This window comes from Vombatus ursinus, unplaced genomic scaffold, assembly GCF_900497805.2.
Source record: "Vombatus ursinus unplaced genomic scaffold, bare-nosed wombat genome assembly UNPS02014778.1, whole genome shotgun sequence".
Classification (NCBI taxonomy): domain Eukaryota; kingdom Metazoa; phylum Chordata; class Mammalia; order Diprotodontia; family Vombatidae; genus Vombatus; species Vombatus ursinus.
In genome coordinates, this window is record NW_020954556.1 from 8348299 (window position 1) to 8364848 (window position 16550).

At 38.3% G+C, this 16550-nt stretch overlaps 1 protein-coding gene across 1 annotated transcript in view; it reads right to left on the bottom strand.

Moving 5' to 3' along the window:
• Positions 1–13185: 13185 nt before the first annotated feature.
• The window catches only part of LOC114045332 (disintegrin and metalloproteinase domain-containing protein 2-like), a 131908-nt gene continuing 128543 nt past the window's right edge, over positions 13186–16550 (bottom strand). Inside the window, 2 exon segments of the mRNA XM_027865264.1 lie at positions 13186–13240; positions 16276–16429. Of these exon segments, the coding sequence (XP_027721065.1) occupies positions 13186–13240; positions 16276–16429 (209 nt within the window).

Genomic DNA, 16550 nt, shown 5'->3' on the forward strand with positions numbered 1-16550 from the left:
AGCACGGCAGCAATGAAGCTGTTGTTTCAAGAATCCATTCCAATGTTCAGCAATGTCAGCTGCCTGAGGATGGTATGGGAGGTGGGAAACCCAGTAGATGTGGTGTTAGTGGGCCCAATCTCAGACCTTCTTCATGATAGAGTGAGTCCCCTGATCAGAGGTAATGGGGACCATTACCTGATCAAAGGCAAGGGGGACCACAAGGAAGAATGACAGATTCTGTGACAGCATGGACAGTTGTTGCTTCTGTGGTAGACTTTATTAGAAGTTAAATGCTATAACCTAAATAGGCATCATCTGCAATAAGGGCAAATCTCTTGTTCTAAGATGGTGAAAAGGGGGTAACAGAGTCAATTTTCCAGTTGGAGTTAGGTCTGGAACCATAAAGTATCATGCCATGCTGGTCTTTCAGAAGTGGGCACTCTTAATGGCATGAGGAACAGAGTCAGGCAGAAGTAGCTGCCTCATTTTTTCTTAGGGGAATCATGTGGTCTCACACTTACTACAAACATGGTGTCATGGACCCTGAGTCCAGACTGGTAATGGACCCATTCCACAATCTCTGCTGTTCTAGTAAGTGCATCATCCTGCTTATTTAGTGCAGTAAATGGCATTATGTCTCTAATGAGCACTGACGTGCCCCCACAAACAACTGTATGTAGCGGTAGTCTTCAGCAAAATTCTCCCCACTGGAGTGCCCTTGATTGCCTAGTCTTATTCTTTCAAGGTTCCAGACCAGTCTGCTGGACTCCACAACTACTATCCAAGAATCAATGTCAAGATTGAAATAAAGATGAGGTAGATAAGATAAAGATCTTCTAATCTGTCCCATTCCTCAAGTCCCTCTCACACACTAGTCATGCAACCTGCATCTCAGTCACTCTGTATGTTCATCCATCATCTCTCTGTCATAAGGTGGGTGGCATTCTTCATCAGTCCTCTGGAATCACGACTGATGATGACGCTGATCAGAGTTCTTAAATATTTCAGAACTATTCATCTTTTAGAATACTGATGTTATAGTACAGATTTTTTCTCCTACAACCTCCATGTTTTAGCATGTTCGATTTTGTTCCTCTTGCTTCTGCGGTAATGAGTGAAGAACTATATATTTAAGCCATACATATGACTCCATTATACTGTGCAAGTACGACTTGACTGAAATGCAATTAAGGGAAGAGGGCAGAGTTTTCCTAGTGGGAGTAGATGCCCAGTTAAGAGTCTAACTAGAGGAGTCCACACAGATCCCACCTCTAGACTAATGGTTCTCAAACTTTTCCATAGGGTATAAACAAAGCTTTGGCAGAACTTCCCTGGTAAAATCCTCTAAAATTATTTCTAATGTCTATTAACAAATAACATAAAGTGCATTTAAAAAAACCCTTTGGGTATTGTATTGCAAGGTTCCTTTCAGCACAAGTTTGAGAAACACTGCAGTGAGATGTGCTCCCTGGTGGAGCCAAGCGACAAAGGAATTAGGGAATGGGGAGGAGTATAAGCCTCTCTTACTCGGATATCCAGAAACATTTGTTTCCCAGGAGCTCCCTCTAGTGATTGGTAGAGCACATAGCTGTTGAGGGGAGGATGGTATTGCCAGTATTTAGTCCTTCCTTTTAGTTGAAAAGGGGAGGGGACAGGGGAAAGGGAATAAACATTTATATAGGGCTATGTGTCAGGCACTATGCAAAACCTTTTACAAATGTTATCTCATTTGACCCTCACAAGAACTCCTTGTGGTAGGTGCTGTTATTATAGCCATTTGACAGTTGAGGGAAATTGAGGCAAACAGAGGCTAAATGACTTGCCACAGCTAGTGAGTATCTAAGGCTGGATTTGTGTTCAGGTCTTCCTGAGTGCAAGCCCTGCAGTACCAGGTGCGTCTGAAAAGAATCACTCAAGTGGCTGGAAGTACCCCGTGGTGGTTGAATTTGCATTCTGGTTTAATTTAATAGGCATTTATTTAGCAAGCAGTATGTGCAAGGCACTGGGCTAGGGGCTACAATTACAAAGACAAAATCAAGACGAGTCTAAATGTTAGCATCCTGGAGAGGAATTAGAAAAGGAATTGTTTCTGATTTTCGTATCCTGAGCACTGAGCCTGGTGCTTTTCACACAGTAGTTGTTTAAGGTTTGTTGAGGATCTTTGGAACTGAATACTCTTCCATCATTTCTCATTGAGAATCAGTATGGTAGAGCAGAAATAGTGTTTAATTTGGACTCAGGAAATATTTCCTTCATTTATTCACACACATTAAACACAAATAAAATCCCTTCTTGGAACTTACAGGGATTCACCATGGTGGAGCAGCAAAAGCAGAGGATTTGAAGGCAGAGGATCTAGGTTCAAATTCTTTTCCTGGAATCACCTATATGACCTTCGCAAATCAGCCTTTCTGGGACTGGGTTTCTTTATCTGTAGGCAGCTAGGTGACACAGTGTTGGGGCTTCCTGGCTTTTCTCTGCCATCTTGGCTCCACCCTCCAATTGCATTGCTTTTGATGCTACAAATAGGCAGCCAGATTAAAAAGGCCAGGATTACTTTGGTAACTTCATGGATAAATGGTTGTATTGGTGTGGGTAGTACTATTGGTACAGACTGAAACTTCTCATTCTCTACAAACTACTTTTAGATTTTTCTATAAATCCTCTATAGAAGACTAACCCAACACATTGAAAGTCTTCATCTGGTTCTTTTAGTATCTCAGGGGTACCAATCAACTAGACTTTTATCTATCTAACGTGTCTCACTCTTGCTTCATGACGAGTTCATTTCCTTTTAGAGACATGAATGTCTTTTATGAGACTTCTCTCGTGAAAGTTAACATTAACAAGGGGTTGGAGCCTACGTTTGTTTATTATGTATATTTCTATTACTCTCTGGGTTATTTGCAATTTTAATTCTTCTGAAATCATAGACTTTCATGATTCGCCTTATTGAGAGAATACAGGTATACGTGGGCTTTTGGAAGTACCGGCGGTTTGAGATCATTGAAAAGACTATTTCTATCCAACCTGATACAATCTCAACTTCTTATTTTATTCAATTCTGACCGGGGCTCATTACCCATCTACAGTTCCTGTCCCCATTGTTAGAAATAGGGTTCAGACACTCCTTGCTAGAGTTAGGGAGGTACAAGTGAGATGTTGCGGTCCACTGCCTGCTTAGCGGCAAACCTCCAGATTTCTGTTCTCCTTTAAGAAATGAAACTAAACCAAAGTGAGCAAAGGAAGCGTTTATTTACAGTTCTTGCAAGAAGCAGGTGTATGGTACCTCAGAGGGACACACACACCCTACAGGATCAAGAGCAAACATTATATCCCCAAGCCTGGTCACAAGTCCCTCCTAGCTGACTTTCATTGGTAGAAGTCAGCATAGGTCACAGACTTCCCAAAATGCCTACGACATTTTTCCCTTGGTATGTTCCTCCTCTCTCTGTCATACGATGTATGTTAAAAAAATGGAGTCTTAACCTCGCCTGGAGGTAGAGAAGCTAGTATTCATAAGCCCACTATGTATGTGCACTCTAAGTAAAGCTTAGCCTTTGTCCTACTTCTAGCCCCTTTAACCAAATAACCAGTGTCATCCACTTTGAGTCATTTCTAGAACCTCTGACCTAGAGTTATCTTTTCTCTCAATTTCCTTATATGGAAATACAGTCATTTCTTAACTCTCACACAAGCATTTATGTTAATAAGTAAGTTAAAAAGCATTTAGTAAGCATTTAGTATGTACAAGGCATTGTACTAAATGTTGGGGACACAAAGAAAAAGCAAAAACAGCTCCAGACCTCAAAAAAGTTACATTCTAATGGGGGAGATAAAACATATAAATCAGAATATATAAGATATAAAATAAATATAATGGATGGAAGGTTACCTTAGAGGAGATTGCACTAGCATTTAAAGAGAAGGATAAATAGGGGTAGAAATAGAGAGGAGAGAAATACACAGTAGAATTCATAACAGTTAAAAAAAATTAACAGCAAGTTCTCTGATAAAGGCCTCATTTCTCTAAGGTATAGAGAATTCCTTCAAATTTATAAGAATAAAAGTCACTACCAAATTGATAAATGGCCAGAGGATATGACAGGCAGTTCTCAGACAAAGTAACCAAAACTATCTATAGTCATATAAAAAATGCTCTAAATCACAGTTTATTAAAGAAATACAAATTAAAACAACTCTGAGGTACTACTTCATACCTATCATATTGGCTAATATGATAGAAAAAGAAAATGAAAAATGTTGGAGAGGATGTGGGAAAATTGAGACATTAATACACTTTTGGTGGAGTTTTGAACTGATTCAAAAATTCTGGAGAGCAATTTGGAACTATGCTCAAAAGACTAAAACCATGCATATTCTTAGGCCTCGCAATACCACTACTGGGTCTGCTTCCTAAAGAGATTTTTTAAAAAAGGAAAAGAACCTTTATGTATAAAAATATTTATAGCACCTCTTGTTGTGGTGGCAAAGAATTGGAAATTGAGGGGGTGCCTGTTGATTGGGGAATAGTGAACAAGTTGTGGTATATGATTGTGATGATATACTACTGTGCTAGAAGAAATGATGAGCAGAATTCTCTCAGAAAAAATCTGGAAAGACTTCATAAATTAACATAAAGTGAAATGAGCAGAACCAGGAGAACATTGTACATAGTAATCCCAATATGATATGATGATCAACTGTGAATGACTTAGCCAGGAGTGGGGAACCTGTGGCTTCAAGGCTACATGTGGCCTTCTAGGTCCTTGGGTGTAGCCTTTTGACTGAGTCCAAGCCCTTTTCTTAAGTGGATTTGTTCTGTGAAGTTTAGATTCAGTCAAAGGGCCATACTTGAGGACCTAGAGGTTGCAGGTTCCCCATCCCTGTTCTTAACTATTCTCAACACCACAATGATCCAAGACATTCTGAAGGACTTATGATGAAAAATGTTATCTACCTCCAGGGAAAGAACTGATGGAGTCTAAATGCAGATTGAAGCCTACTTTCTTCAGCTTTATTTTTCTTGTGGTTTGTTTTGGTCCGCGTTTCTATTTTTACATGATTGCACATGTAAAACACATCAAATTGCTTTCTTTCTAAAGGAAGAAGGACTGCAGGGAGAGACAGAAGGAATTTGAAACTCAAATTTTTTTTCTTTTTTTGTCTTTTTTTTAATTAATTTATTTTGATTTATCAACAATCACTTCCATAAGCTTTTGAGTTTTAAATTTTTCTCCCCCTTCCTCACCACCACCTTCCCCAAGACAGTGCACAATCTGATATAGGCTATACATATACATTCCTATTAAACATATTTTCACATTAGTGATGTTGTAAGTAAGAACTAGAACTAACAGGAGGAACCACCAGAAAGAGGAAACAAATCACAACAGAAGAAAAAAAATAGCAAATAGTATGCTTCAATCTGCATTCAGACTCCATAGTTCTTTCTTTGGATGTGGATAGCATTTTCCATCATGAAACCTTTGGAGATGTCTTAGATCCTTGCATTGCTGAGAAGGGCTAAGTCTATCAACATGGCTTACTATGTACAATGTTCTCCTGGTTCTGCTCACTTCATTTAGCATCAGACCATACAAATCTTTCCATGTTTTTCTGAAGTCTGCCTGTTCATCATTTCCTATAGCACAGTAATATTCCATTACATTCATATATCACATTCACAGTTATGATTACCATCTGTGTCTTTCTCTCCATCCCTTTTCCCCCGTTTATGCTTTTTCCTTTCTCCTTTTCCCTCCTAATGTTTTGCTTTTGACCACCACCTCCTTCAGTCCCTCCTCCCTTCTATTAGCCCCTTCCCTTTTTTCCTCTTTACCCTTACTACTTCTTCCCTCCCTTTTCTTTCCCCTTTTCCCTCCTACTTCCTATAGGGCAAGTTAGATTTATATACCCAACTGCTTATGTTATTCCCTTCTTGAGCCAAATCTGATGAGAGTAAGGTTCAAACGATGCTCATCTCCGTTCTTTCCCTTTGCTGTAATAGGTTTTTGTGCCTTTTCCTGTAATGTAATTTACCCTTGTCTGCCTCCTCCTTTCCTTTTCTCTCAGTACATTTTCTTGGATCAGATTAATTCACTTACTTGGATCCATTTAACCCACTTGATTAGATTTTTTTTCTGCATTACATCAAAGTCAATTTATACCCACCTTTTTTGTCTTAACATAGCGTAATAACAATACAGTTCTCAAGAGTTGCAAGTGTCATCTTTCCTTGTAGGGATGTAAACAGTTTGTCCTTATTAATAACATGTTGTTTCTTTCTGTCCCATTTACCTTTTTATGTCTTTCTTGAGTCTTGCACTTGAAGATCAAATTTTCTGTTGAACTCTGGTCTTTTTATCAGGAAGGTATGGAAGTCCCCTATTTTGTTGAATATCCATCTCCTCCCCTGAAAGACTATGTTTATTTTCGCTGGGTAGTTGATTCTTGGTCGTAATCCATGCTCCTTTGCCTTAAAGAATATCATATTCCACACCCTACGGTCTTTTAATGTAGAAGCTGCAAGGTCCTGTGTAATTCTGACTGTGGTTCCATGATATTTAAACTGTTTCTTTCTGGCTGCTTGCAGTATTTTCTCTTTGACTTGGTAATTTTGGAATTTGGCTACTATATTCCTTGATGTTTTCAATTTGAGATCTCTTTCAGGAGGTGATCAGTGGATTCTTTCTATGGCTATTTTACCCTCTGGTTCTAAGATCCCAGGGCAGTTTTTCTTTATGATTGGAACTCAAAATTTTTTTAAAAATGAATGTTTTTAAATTGTTTTTACATGTAATTGGGAAAAAATAAAATATTAAAAATGATACTAAAGCAAAACAAATTCTCAAATTGGCCACATCCAAAAATTATCTTTTTCTATACTCTTGAAACCATCATTTCTCTATTAGGAGGTAGGCTTCACCATTGTTCCTCTCAAACTGTGATTGCTCACTGTGCTGATCATTGTTAAGTATTTCAAAGTTGTTTGTCTGTACAATATTGTTGTTATTGTATGAATTTTCCCTCTCATTTCTGCACTTTCCTTTGCATTATTAGTTCATATAAGTTTTCCCAGGTTTCTCTAAAACTGTCTCTATTTCCTATAGTACAATAGTATTCCCATTATATTCATATACTTCACTTATTCAGCCATTCCCCAACTGATAAACATCCCCTTAGTTTGTAGTTCTCTACCATCACAGAGAATTGCCATAAATATTTTTGTACATATAAGTTCCATTTCCTTTTTTATCAGTTTTGTTATATTTCTGGATCAGAAGGTATACACAGTTCAGTAACTTTTGGGGTACAGTTCCAGACTGTTTCCAGAATGGCAGGACCAATTTACATCTCCACCAACAATGCATTAATGTTCCTTTTTTGTCATTTTCTTTTTTTTTTGTTAAATTTGAAAATCTGATGGGTGCAAAGGGGAATCACAGAGTTGCTTTAATTTGCATTTCCCTAATTATTAGTCATTTAGGTCATTTTTTTTCATATGGCTCTAGATAATCTGGGTTTCTTCCCATCAGAAATGCCTACTCATATCCTTAGACCATTTTTCATTTGGGGAATGGCTTATAAATGTGAATTCATTCACTATGTATTTTAGAAATTAGACCTTTATCAGTGAAGCTTTCTAAAAATATTTTTCCTCAGTTACTTTCTTCCTTTTCCATTTTCACTTCATTGATTTTGTTTGTGCAAAAATTTTGATTCTATATAATCAGAATTATCCATTTTTTATTTTGTGTGATCTTCTCTATCTCTTATTTGTTCAAACTCTTCCCTTATCCATAGATATAAAAGGTTATTTCCTCTAGTTTGCTGTGATATCACTTTTTACTTTTAAATGATGTACCCCTTTAGAGTTTATCTTTATATACAGTATGAGATTTTAGCACATACCTAGCTTCTGCCAGACTGCATTATGATTTTAAGAAGAATTATCTTAGAAGATACAGTGAAAAATATGCCCAGAAGAAGGCATATATGATAATAAACTTGAAACAGTGCTATATATGAATTTGTTGTAGGATAAATTTTTCTGCTTGTTTAGGTTTCTGTATACTTACACTTATTCTACTTGACCCTAAAAAGTAGAACCAGAGCCAAAGGGTAAAAGTTATGAAGAAATAGATTTTGGTCTAATAGATTTTTTTATAAACCCTAATACTTAGAGCTCTCTAAAAATGAGCTGGGCTGCATCACTGGGTAGTGAAGCTATTTAAGGGGAGGAAGGATGATCATTTGTCTAAGAAAGGGTAGACGGATAGAATTCATAACTGGGGTAAGGGTTAGACCGGGTGATTTCTGAATTCCCCTCTAACTCAAATATTCTATCAAGGTGCAGGTGACTCCTTGGACCTAATAGACAGAAAAGCATGAGCGTGGGCTTTCATTTCAGTATTCTCAGACATTCTAGGATGTATAATTCAGGGGTTTATAGGATAATGCATTTCCATTTCCCATATAGTAGATAAAGAATTAGACAAAGCGAAGAGCTTTGTTGTGGTTACTGTTTAGTCATTTCAGTTGTGTCCTTCTCTCCATGACCGCATTTTGGGGTTTTCTTGGCAAAGATACTGGAGTGGTTTGTTATTTTCTTCTCCAGCTTATTTTACAGGTGAGGAAACTGAGGCAAACAGGGTTAAGTGACTTGTTCAGGGTCACACAGCTAGTGAGTGTCTGAGGCCAGATTTAAATTCATGAAGCTGAGTCTTGATGATTCCAAGCCCAGTGCTCTATACCCTGTGCCACCTAATTTCAAGACCACCTGAAGACTTCCTGCTGAAGTCTCCTCCTACCTATGTGACCTTGGGCAAGATACTTTGCCTCTCTTTGCCTTGGTTTCTGTAAAATGAAGAGGCTTTAATCTTACAATCTTATATAAACGTGAAAGGGATCTTAGCGGTTATCTAGTCTAACCCTTTCATTGTACAGATGAGGAAATTCAGACACAGAGATAAAGTGACTTGCCCAAGGTCACACAGGCTGAAGGTGGCAGAGCTGGGTTCTGAACCCACACTCTTTGACTCCAAACTCCGCACTTACTTCCATAAAAAGTCTTTACAAGAGCGGCAAGAACCACAGAAATAGGAGTCAAAAGGACACATTTTGTTAAACACAAAGCTATTCCTTCATAATGCTCTTCCCCAACTTTCTAAATCCTCTCCAGTCTACCAAAGGCACATAAAATATACATGCACACACATTTTATTTCACATAAACAAACAATCCTTGCATTGGCCAAGATACAAAGACACCCTGGAGCACTTCTGTCACTTGCATGCACCTCGCCCTGGCCAGGCTGTCGGTGGTTCCCGAGTCTTCTGCTCTCAAACCTGTAGAGGAGACAACCGGGAAGTCAGAATGACATTAAAATCATTGAGAATAACTGACACATACAAGAACAAAATAAAACAACCTGAACTAGATTTTTTCCAACCAATCAAGGTCACGCAATTACAATTAGCTGTAACCTGAAATGCTGAGATTTCACATGATGAAAGAAGTGATACAAGTGGATATCATCCAAATGAAAATCTTTATCATGAAGAAATAAATCACGGATATTAATAACTCACATTTACATACATATTAGGATGTACCAAGCACTTTCCTAACAGTAACTCTGTGAGGAAATGGAATCTAAGAGACATTAAATCATTTGTCAGGGTCCAACAATGGTGAATATAAGAGCCACAGTTCAGACACAGGTCTCCCCTGAGCTTTACCTTCTTGAAACTGGAATTTTTTTTTACAAGTTTATCATTTCAGTGTTTTAGTTTATGTGAAAGGAAAATGTGTTCAAATTTTAAAACTTCCCAAGTTGTACCTATGTAAGTGTACTGCCATCAAAAATCAAATTTTATATTTCTATATTTAAACATCTATGAAATGAGCTGGAATTGGCTTCATAGTTTATGTTCACATAACAAAACAAAAAGTTCACTATCCTAGTCTTACCTAGTGCATTATAATTTTTTTCAAGAATAATTTTGTATCACATATCAAAGTAATAACTGGAATTCAAAAAACACTTTCTTCTTAATTATATTGACTTAAGGACATATTGAAATCTTTTGTTTTTTACTTTTACTGCACCTGTATTGCCCGATATATCTTTCTCCCCACCACTTCCACTCCCAGAGAACTATCCCTCCTAACAAAGGAAATGTAAGTTAAAAAATGCTTGGCAAAATTAACCGACCATCAATCAAATCCAACACTATAAATAATGTTCTATATCTAAAATCCCCTTCTCCTCTTCCTCCTTTCTTGCCCTCTCTCTCTCTCTCTTTCTCTGCCTCTGTCTCTCTCCCTCTCTGTCTTTGTCTCTCTGTCTCTCTATCTCTATTTCTCTCTCCCTCTTGCTCTCTTCCTCTGTTTGCAGGTCTTAACCTGCATTGGTAGAGGGCATTTCTTCACCCAGGAGATACCTATACCAGTGATATCACAGGTCCAATTCTTACCTTTTCTCTTGATGTCTTTGGGGTTTCAACAATTTTTTGCATTCCCCCATTGCTTCTTCTCTGGCCTCTTCCCCTTTACTGGTAGGTAGACCCCTGAGGCTAGATTATAGGACTGCCTGTAATCTAGGACTGCCTCAGTACCCTCAGCTATGGGGATATACACTTTATTAGCTTGGATAGCTGGTACAAATATCCTATAGGGGAATAGGACCGATCCTAATTAGATTTCAATCTCCTTTCCTTTAGAGAGGGAAGGGAATAAGTATTTCTAAAGTGCATACAAGGTACCAGGCACTGTGTTAAGTTCTTAGATATTTTACATATGTTATCTCTTTTGATTCTCACAGTAATGCTGGGAGGTAGGTGCCATTAATATCCTTATTTTACTGTTGAAGAAACTGAGGCAAACAGAAGTTAGGTTACTTGACCAGGGTCACACAGCTAGTAAGTATATAACATGGTATTTGAACTAGGGTCTTCCTAACTCCAGGCCCAGTGTTCTATCTCCTGCGCCATCACCTGCCTTTAGCCCCATATCAGTCACTCATGCTGGTACCCTAGCTTCTTCCTTCTTCCTTTCACCTTGTTTTCTCCATGTGGCTTGGAAGAATCAGTATATGATACTTTTGGTAATGTGAAGGGAAGACAAAGATGCTTGTATTAAATCACTATTCCAAGGTCAGTCGCTAAGTCTGGAAGCAGCACATTTTTAACCCGCTCAATGTCCCTCCTGCCTTTTTTTCCCTTGATTTGACTGGCTAGTATCAACATTTGCTTCTTCTTACAGAATAGAGGGGGCAGGGCTATTGGGAGGGGTCATCCCTCTTCCAGAGTCAAGTACTAAACCATCCCATAAGTTGGCTTGTGTTATGTGTGAGTTGTTGCTGTTTGCACTTCATCTTCAAAGAGAACCAGTGACATCACAGGGTGATGATGACTCCTGCATGAATCAGATTTAAGTGAAGCAGCATTGCACAAAGCTGACTACTTTCACTCTCTCCTCCACAGTCATCAAAGTCTAGTGGCAAGACAAAAGTCAAGACTACTAGTGGTGGCCCACAATGCCATGACACAGGACGACCTTGGTGTCTTTGATGTCCAACCGAGTTCTACGCGCTCCATGGCACCTGCTCCAGCCGCCTTCACGGCCACTGGAACAATTGTTCTCATACACTCATTCTGCCGAGGGAAGTCTTCACGTGTCCCCCTAATGGGTTTGAAGCCTGTCAGTCGCTCTCAACCTGGTTTAGCCCATCTGCTGAGAAAGTTTACTGGTTTGTGCCTGCTGCACACGCTACAGCTTCTTGGAGCCACAGGTGAGAGTTGAGTGCCCACACGGACACCAAAGGTGGATGAGCAGCCCTGCAAAGGGCTCAGCAAACCCCTCACACCAGAGGTGCTGGTCCTCCCTAAACACCCCATACATCCCACTATTGTGAGTATGCGTAGGGAGCGTTCTAAGGATTAGCATTCTCCGGTGTTACTTTATAAAGGATGTTTTTATCTTGTCTCGATTTCCATATTCTGTTAATCTGACTATAATTATTCTATATCTGGCATGCAATTTTTTTTGATGGGGGGAGGGAAGACATGGGATCGAAGGGCTGGAGTAGTTTAAAGAAAATGTCTAATCTACCACCTTGCTGGTTGTATGAACCAGAAGTCTCCTGAATAGACTTTTTTTATTTTCACATTAGTTGTGTTGTAAAGAAGTATTAGAACCAATGGGAGGAACCATGAGAAAGAAGAAACAAACAAAACAACAGAAGAAAAAAAAGATGTCAAACAGTATGCTTTGATCTGTGTTCAGACTCCATAGTTCTTTCTCTGGATGTGGGATATGGATAGCATTTTCCATTATGAGACTTCTGGAGATGTCTTAGATCCTTACATTGCTGAGAAGAGCTAAATCTATCAACGTTAGTTAGCACAACGTGGCTGTTAACTGTGTACAATGTTCTCCTGGTTCTGTTCACTTCACTGTGCATTAGTCCATGTAAGTGTTTCCAAGTTTTTCTGAAGTCCTCTTGCTCATCATTTCTTATAGCACAATAGTATTCCATTACATTCATATACCACAATTCCCCAATCGATAGGCATCCCCTCAATTTTCAATTCTTTGCCCCCACAAAAAGAGCTGCTATAAATATTTTTGTACATGTGGGTCCTTTTCCCATTTTTATGATCTCTTTGGGATACAGCCCTAGAAGGGCTATTGGTGGATCAAAGGATATGTACAGTTTTATAGCCCTTTGGGCAAAGTTCCAAATTGCTCTCCAGAATGGTTGGATCAGTTCACAACTCGAACAACAATGCATTAGTGTCCAATTTCCCCACATCTTTGCCAACATTTATCCTTTTCCTGTTTTGTCATGTTAGCCAATGTGATATTGTGATCTGGTACCTCAGAGTTGTTTTGATTCATATTTCTCTAATCAATAGTGATTTAGAGCATCTTTTCATATGACTATAGATAGCTTTAATTTCTTCCTCTGAAAACTGTCTGTTTATATCTTTTGACCATTTATCAATTGAGGAATAACTTGTACTGAATAGACTTTAAACATTTTATTCTTTGGAGCCATAAGCAACAATGGGTTGCATCTAAGAGAGTAATGCAAGAATTGACTTGCAGAGGTAAATGTACTTTAAATAAAGAACTCATAACTCTTCTAAGTGTTTTCTGTTACAATGCAAAACATCCAAAACTCACCTTCATGTCTTAAATTTTTGGATTGTGCCTGGCTTATATTGAATAATTGTCTTCTGCAAATGATCTTCATATGTAAAAGAGAAAAAATTTTAAGTATTTAAAATAAAGGAAAAGAAAAAGAAATACCACTTTTCCAATTAACATCTCACTAAGGAAAATTTTCCCTGTCTCCCTGAGAATAATGGGATGCCTCTGGATGCCTCTGGGCTTTCGTTGCTTAGGTATATTCAGCTATTTGAATCTCCTTTCACTCATCTATGAAAAATGGTTTACTTCAAGGTTCCTCCAAAAGAGGAAAAAGAGGGTAAACCAAAATTGGATTTATTACGTCCACCTCTAGCAATAGATCTTAAATTTGTGCCTGAAGTTATTATTTAACCTTTCATTACCTTCTTTAGACCTGAATCTTTCTATTGTCATCTCTTAATTGTGGAACATAAAATTTATTCCAGTTACATCACACTTTCTATTTAAATTTAGTATCATGTAAACTTTTTTTCTTATTATTCTACCTTCTACATAGTTTCATTAGGGTTTAAATTCAGAAATTTCACTTCAACAAAAATTTTGGACATAGAGAAAGGTAGGGGAGGCAACAAGGGAGAGGATTTTTCCAGCCATGATTATATGTGACTTGGTGTAGATCATGTCTAAGAGTCTGAATGGTGTGCTGTGTGGTATATGAGTCTATTAAATCTCTCAGTGACATTTGGAGTAATGATGCTTGACCTGGCCCTATACCAACTGATTTTTTTTCCCTTTGGGACATTTGCATTCTCACCATAAGAACTGTTTTTGCTAGAAAAGGGCTTGATATATGTTCCTCCTTTCTGAAGTGAAAACTTCTATCACAGTCTGCTAATGTACACAGACAGGCCTCCTTATTCTTAGGCACTAATATTGCATAATTGTATAAGAATGTAAATCTTATACAAGAGGAAGGGAAGAAAAAGAACAAGCATTTATTAAGTGCCAGGCACTGTGGTAAAGGCTTTACAATTTTTATCTCATTTGATCCTCACAACAATCTTGGGAGGTAAGGGCTATTCCTACCTCTTTTCCAACTGTCCCTATTTCTGTCAAAGGCATCACAATTCTTCCAGGTTCCCAAATCAGTAATCTCAGTGTTAAACAGCCTCAATTCTGACTCTCCTGCATGCCACATGTCCAATCAGTTATCAGATCTTACCATTTTTACCTTCATACCTCTAGAAATCAGACCCCTCCTCTCTACTCAGCTACCATCTAAGTTCAGCCTCTTAACATCTCTCATGGAGATTTTTTTTAACAAGGCCCTACTAATTGGTCTCCTTAACTTGAGTAAATTCCTGCTTTAATCCATTCTCCACATCACTGCCAAAAGTGATTTTCCTTAAGCACAGATCTAACCTAGTTACTCTTGTACTCAGTCAACTCTAATTTATCTTTTGGTTTTCACTAGGGCCTGGCTCCCTCCTGAATGACATAGAACTCTGGTTACCCTTTCCAACACTGGTTATACTTTCACTCATATATGCCCTTTGACTTTCTGGTCATGGTAGAAGAGCCATAATACTCCTCGGTCTCAATGACCACTTCCAGATTCTCCCTTTATCACCACCACTCAGAAATTCCTCTTCCTCTGAGGTTCATTCAATACAAATTTATCACTCCACCAAAATTCTGATAGCTGTTATCTATTGACCACCTGCCCCCATCCAGGATACTCTTTTTTCTCAGTGGGTTTAGTACCTGGATAACAGTCCTTCTCTCTACACAAACTCTTGCTCATATACTAGGGGACTTCAGCATACACATTGATTCTCTCTCAAACACTTCAACTTCCCAATTCCTCAGTCTACTCATTTCCCATGACCTATTCTTCCACTCCATTTCAGTTGCACACAGAAACGATAAAACCCGTGATTTTACAATCACCCAAAAGGGTTATACTTCCATGTTCAAGAACTCTGAATTTCCTTTGTGTGATCATAGCCTTCTGTCATTCCATCTTTCCCTCTGCCTTATGACCACTACCCCGTTTTCCTTCTTCACAGTGACCTCCCCTCCCCTCAGTTCTTCTCCAGGCCATTAACCCTGCATTGACTATAACTCCCTTCCCTATATCATCCCCCAGTGAGCCAGATCAATGCTACAGTATGATCTACACTCAAGTCCCCTTCTCTCTTTTCCTATCACTCATTGTGCCCAAACTTGGATTGCTCCTACCATCCACTGACTTTGTTCCTTTTTATATACTACTGAATGGAATTAGAGAAAAAAATCATGAAAATTGCTAATTAGGTCCACTCCAGATTTATGTTACATAATCTCAACTAGGCCTTCATTGCAGAAAAAGGCAATCCTTTTACACCTTCTTAATTAATTCACTATTCCACTCAAAGTAACAGCTATCCTCCTCAGGCTTCACACAGCATTCGCTCACCCTCTCAACTGTGGATTCACCTCATATTTTATAAAAAATTTGAGGCCATTTGCCACAAGCTCCCCCATCTCCATTCCTCCTTATCTCATGTCGCTCAAATAGAATCCCCCACTATTTCTTCCATTCCTGTCTTGCATCAGGAACAAACCATTCTACATGCATCCTTGGTCTCATCCCATCCGGTGTTCTCCAATAAATTGCTCCCTCTGTCATCCCCATTCTCACTACTCTTCAGTCTTTTGCTATTTACTGGCCAGCCTACTGGAGATGAACCTTTCTGTAGCTAGCTAAGTTTATCATCTGAAAGGAAACATAATCTACCAAGATTATACTCAAAGCATTTCTAGCATGGGAGAATCTGCTAGAGCTTATATCTCTTGGCACTGTTTTTGAGAACCCAGGCAACCATATCAGTTATGAATGGGAAGGAATTTTGTGTCACACAACTTTACTAGAGACAAAAGTCAGAAGGGAATCAGGATAAAAATACTGAAATGTTTCATAATTGCTTGTTAACTTATCCTCCACTCAAAGTGAAAGAAACCAATCTCAGCTGAGATGTTACTACAAAAAAAAGCATAGTTCTCTATTAGTAACAGTGACTAATATAAGTAATTTGTATATTAAATGTGTTAGTAATATTTAATAAATTTTCAATTAAAAAGTAAAGTTACTTATCACTTGATGCATCCTGAAGTATACATTTCGTTCCTTGGTGACAAAATATTATTGCTAAAAGTATTGCTACTGCAAAAATAACTGCTACGGAGAAGCCAATTATGATGCCCCAATTTTTAGATCTGTGACCTGAAGACATTGCAAGTAAGTCTAGGGGAAAAAAATTAAAAATAAAAGCTGACATCAACCATAATGAAAAATATTTGTCTATGAAACTGGAAAGTTTTAAACTATATTGTAATTGATGATGCATCATTATTTTGTTTAATTT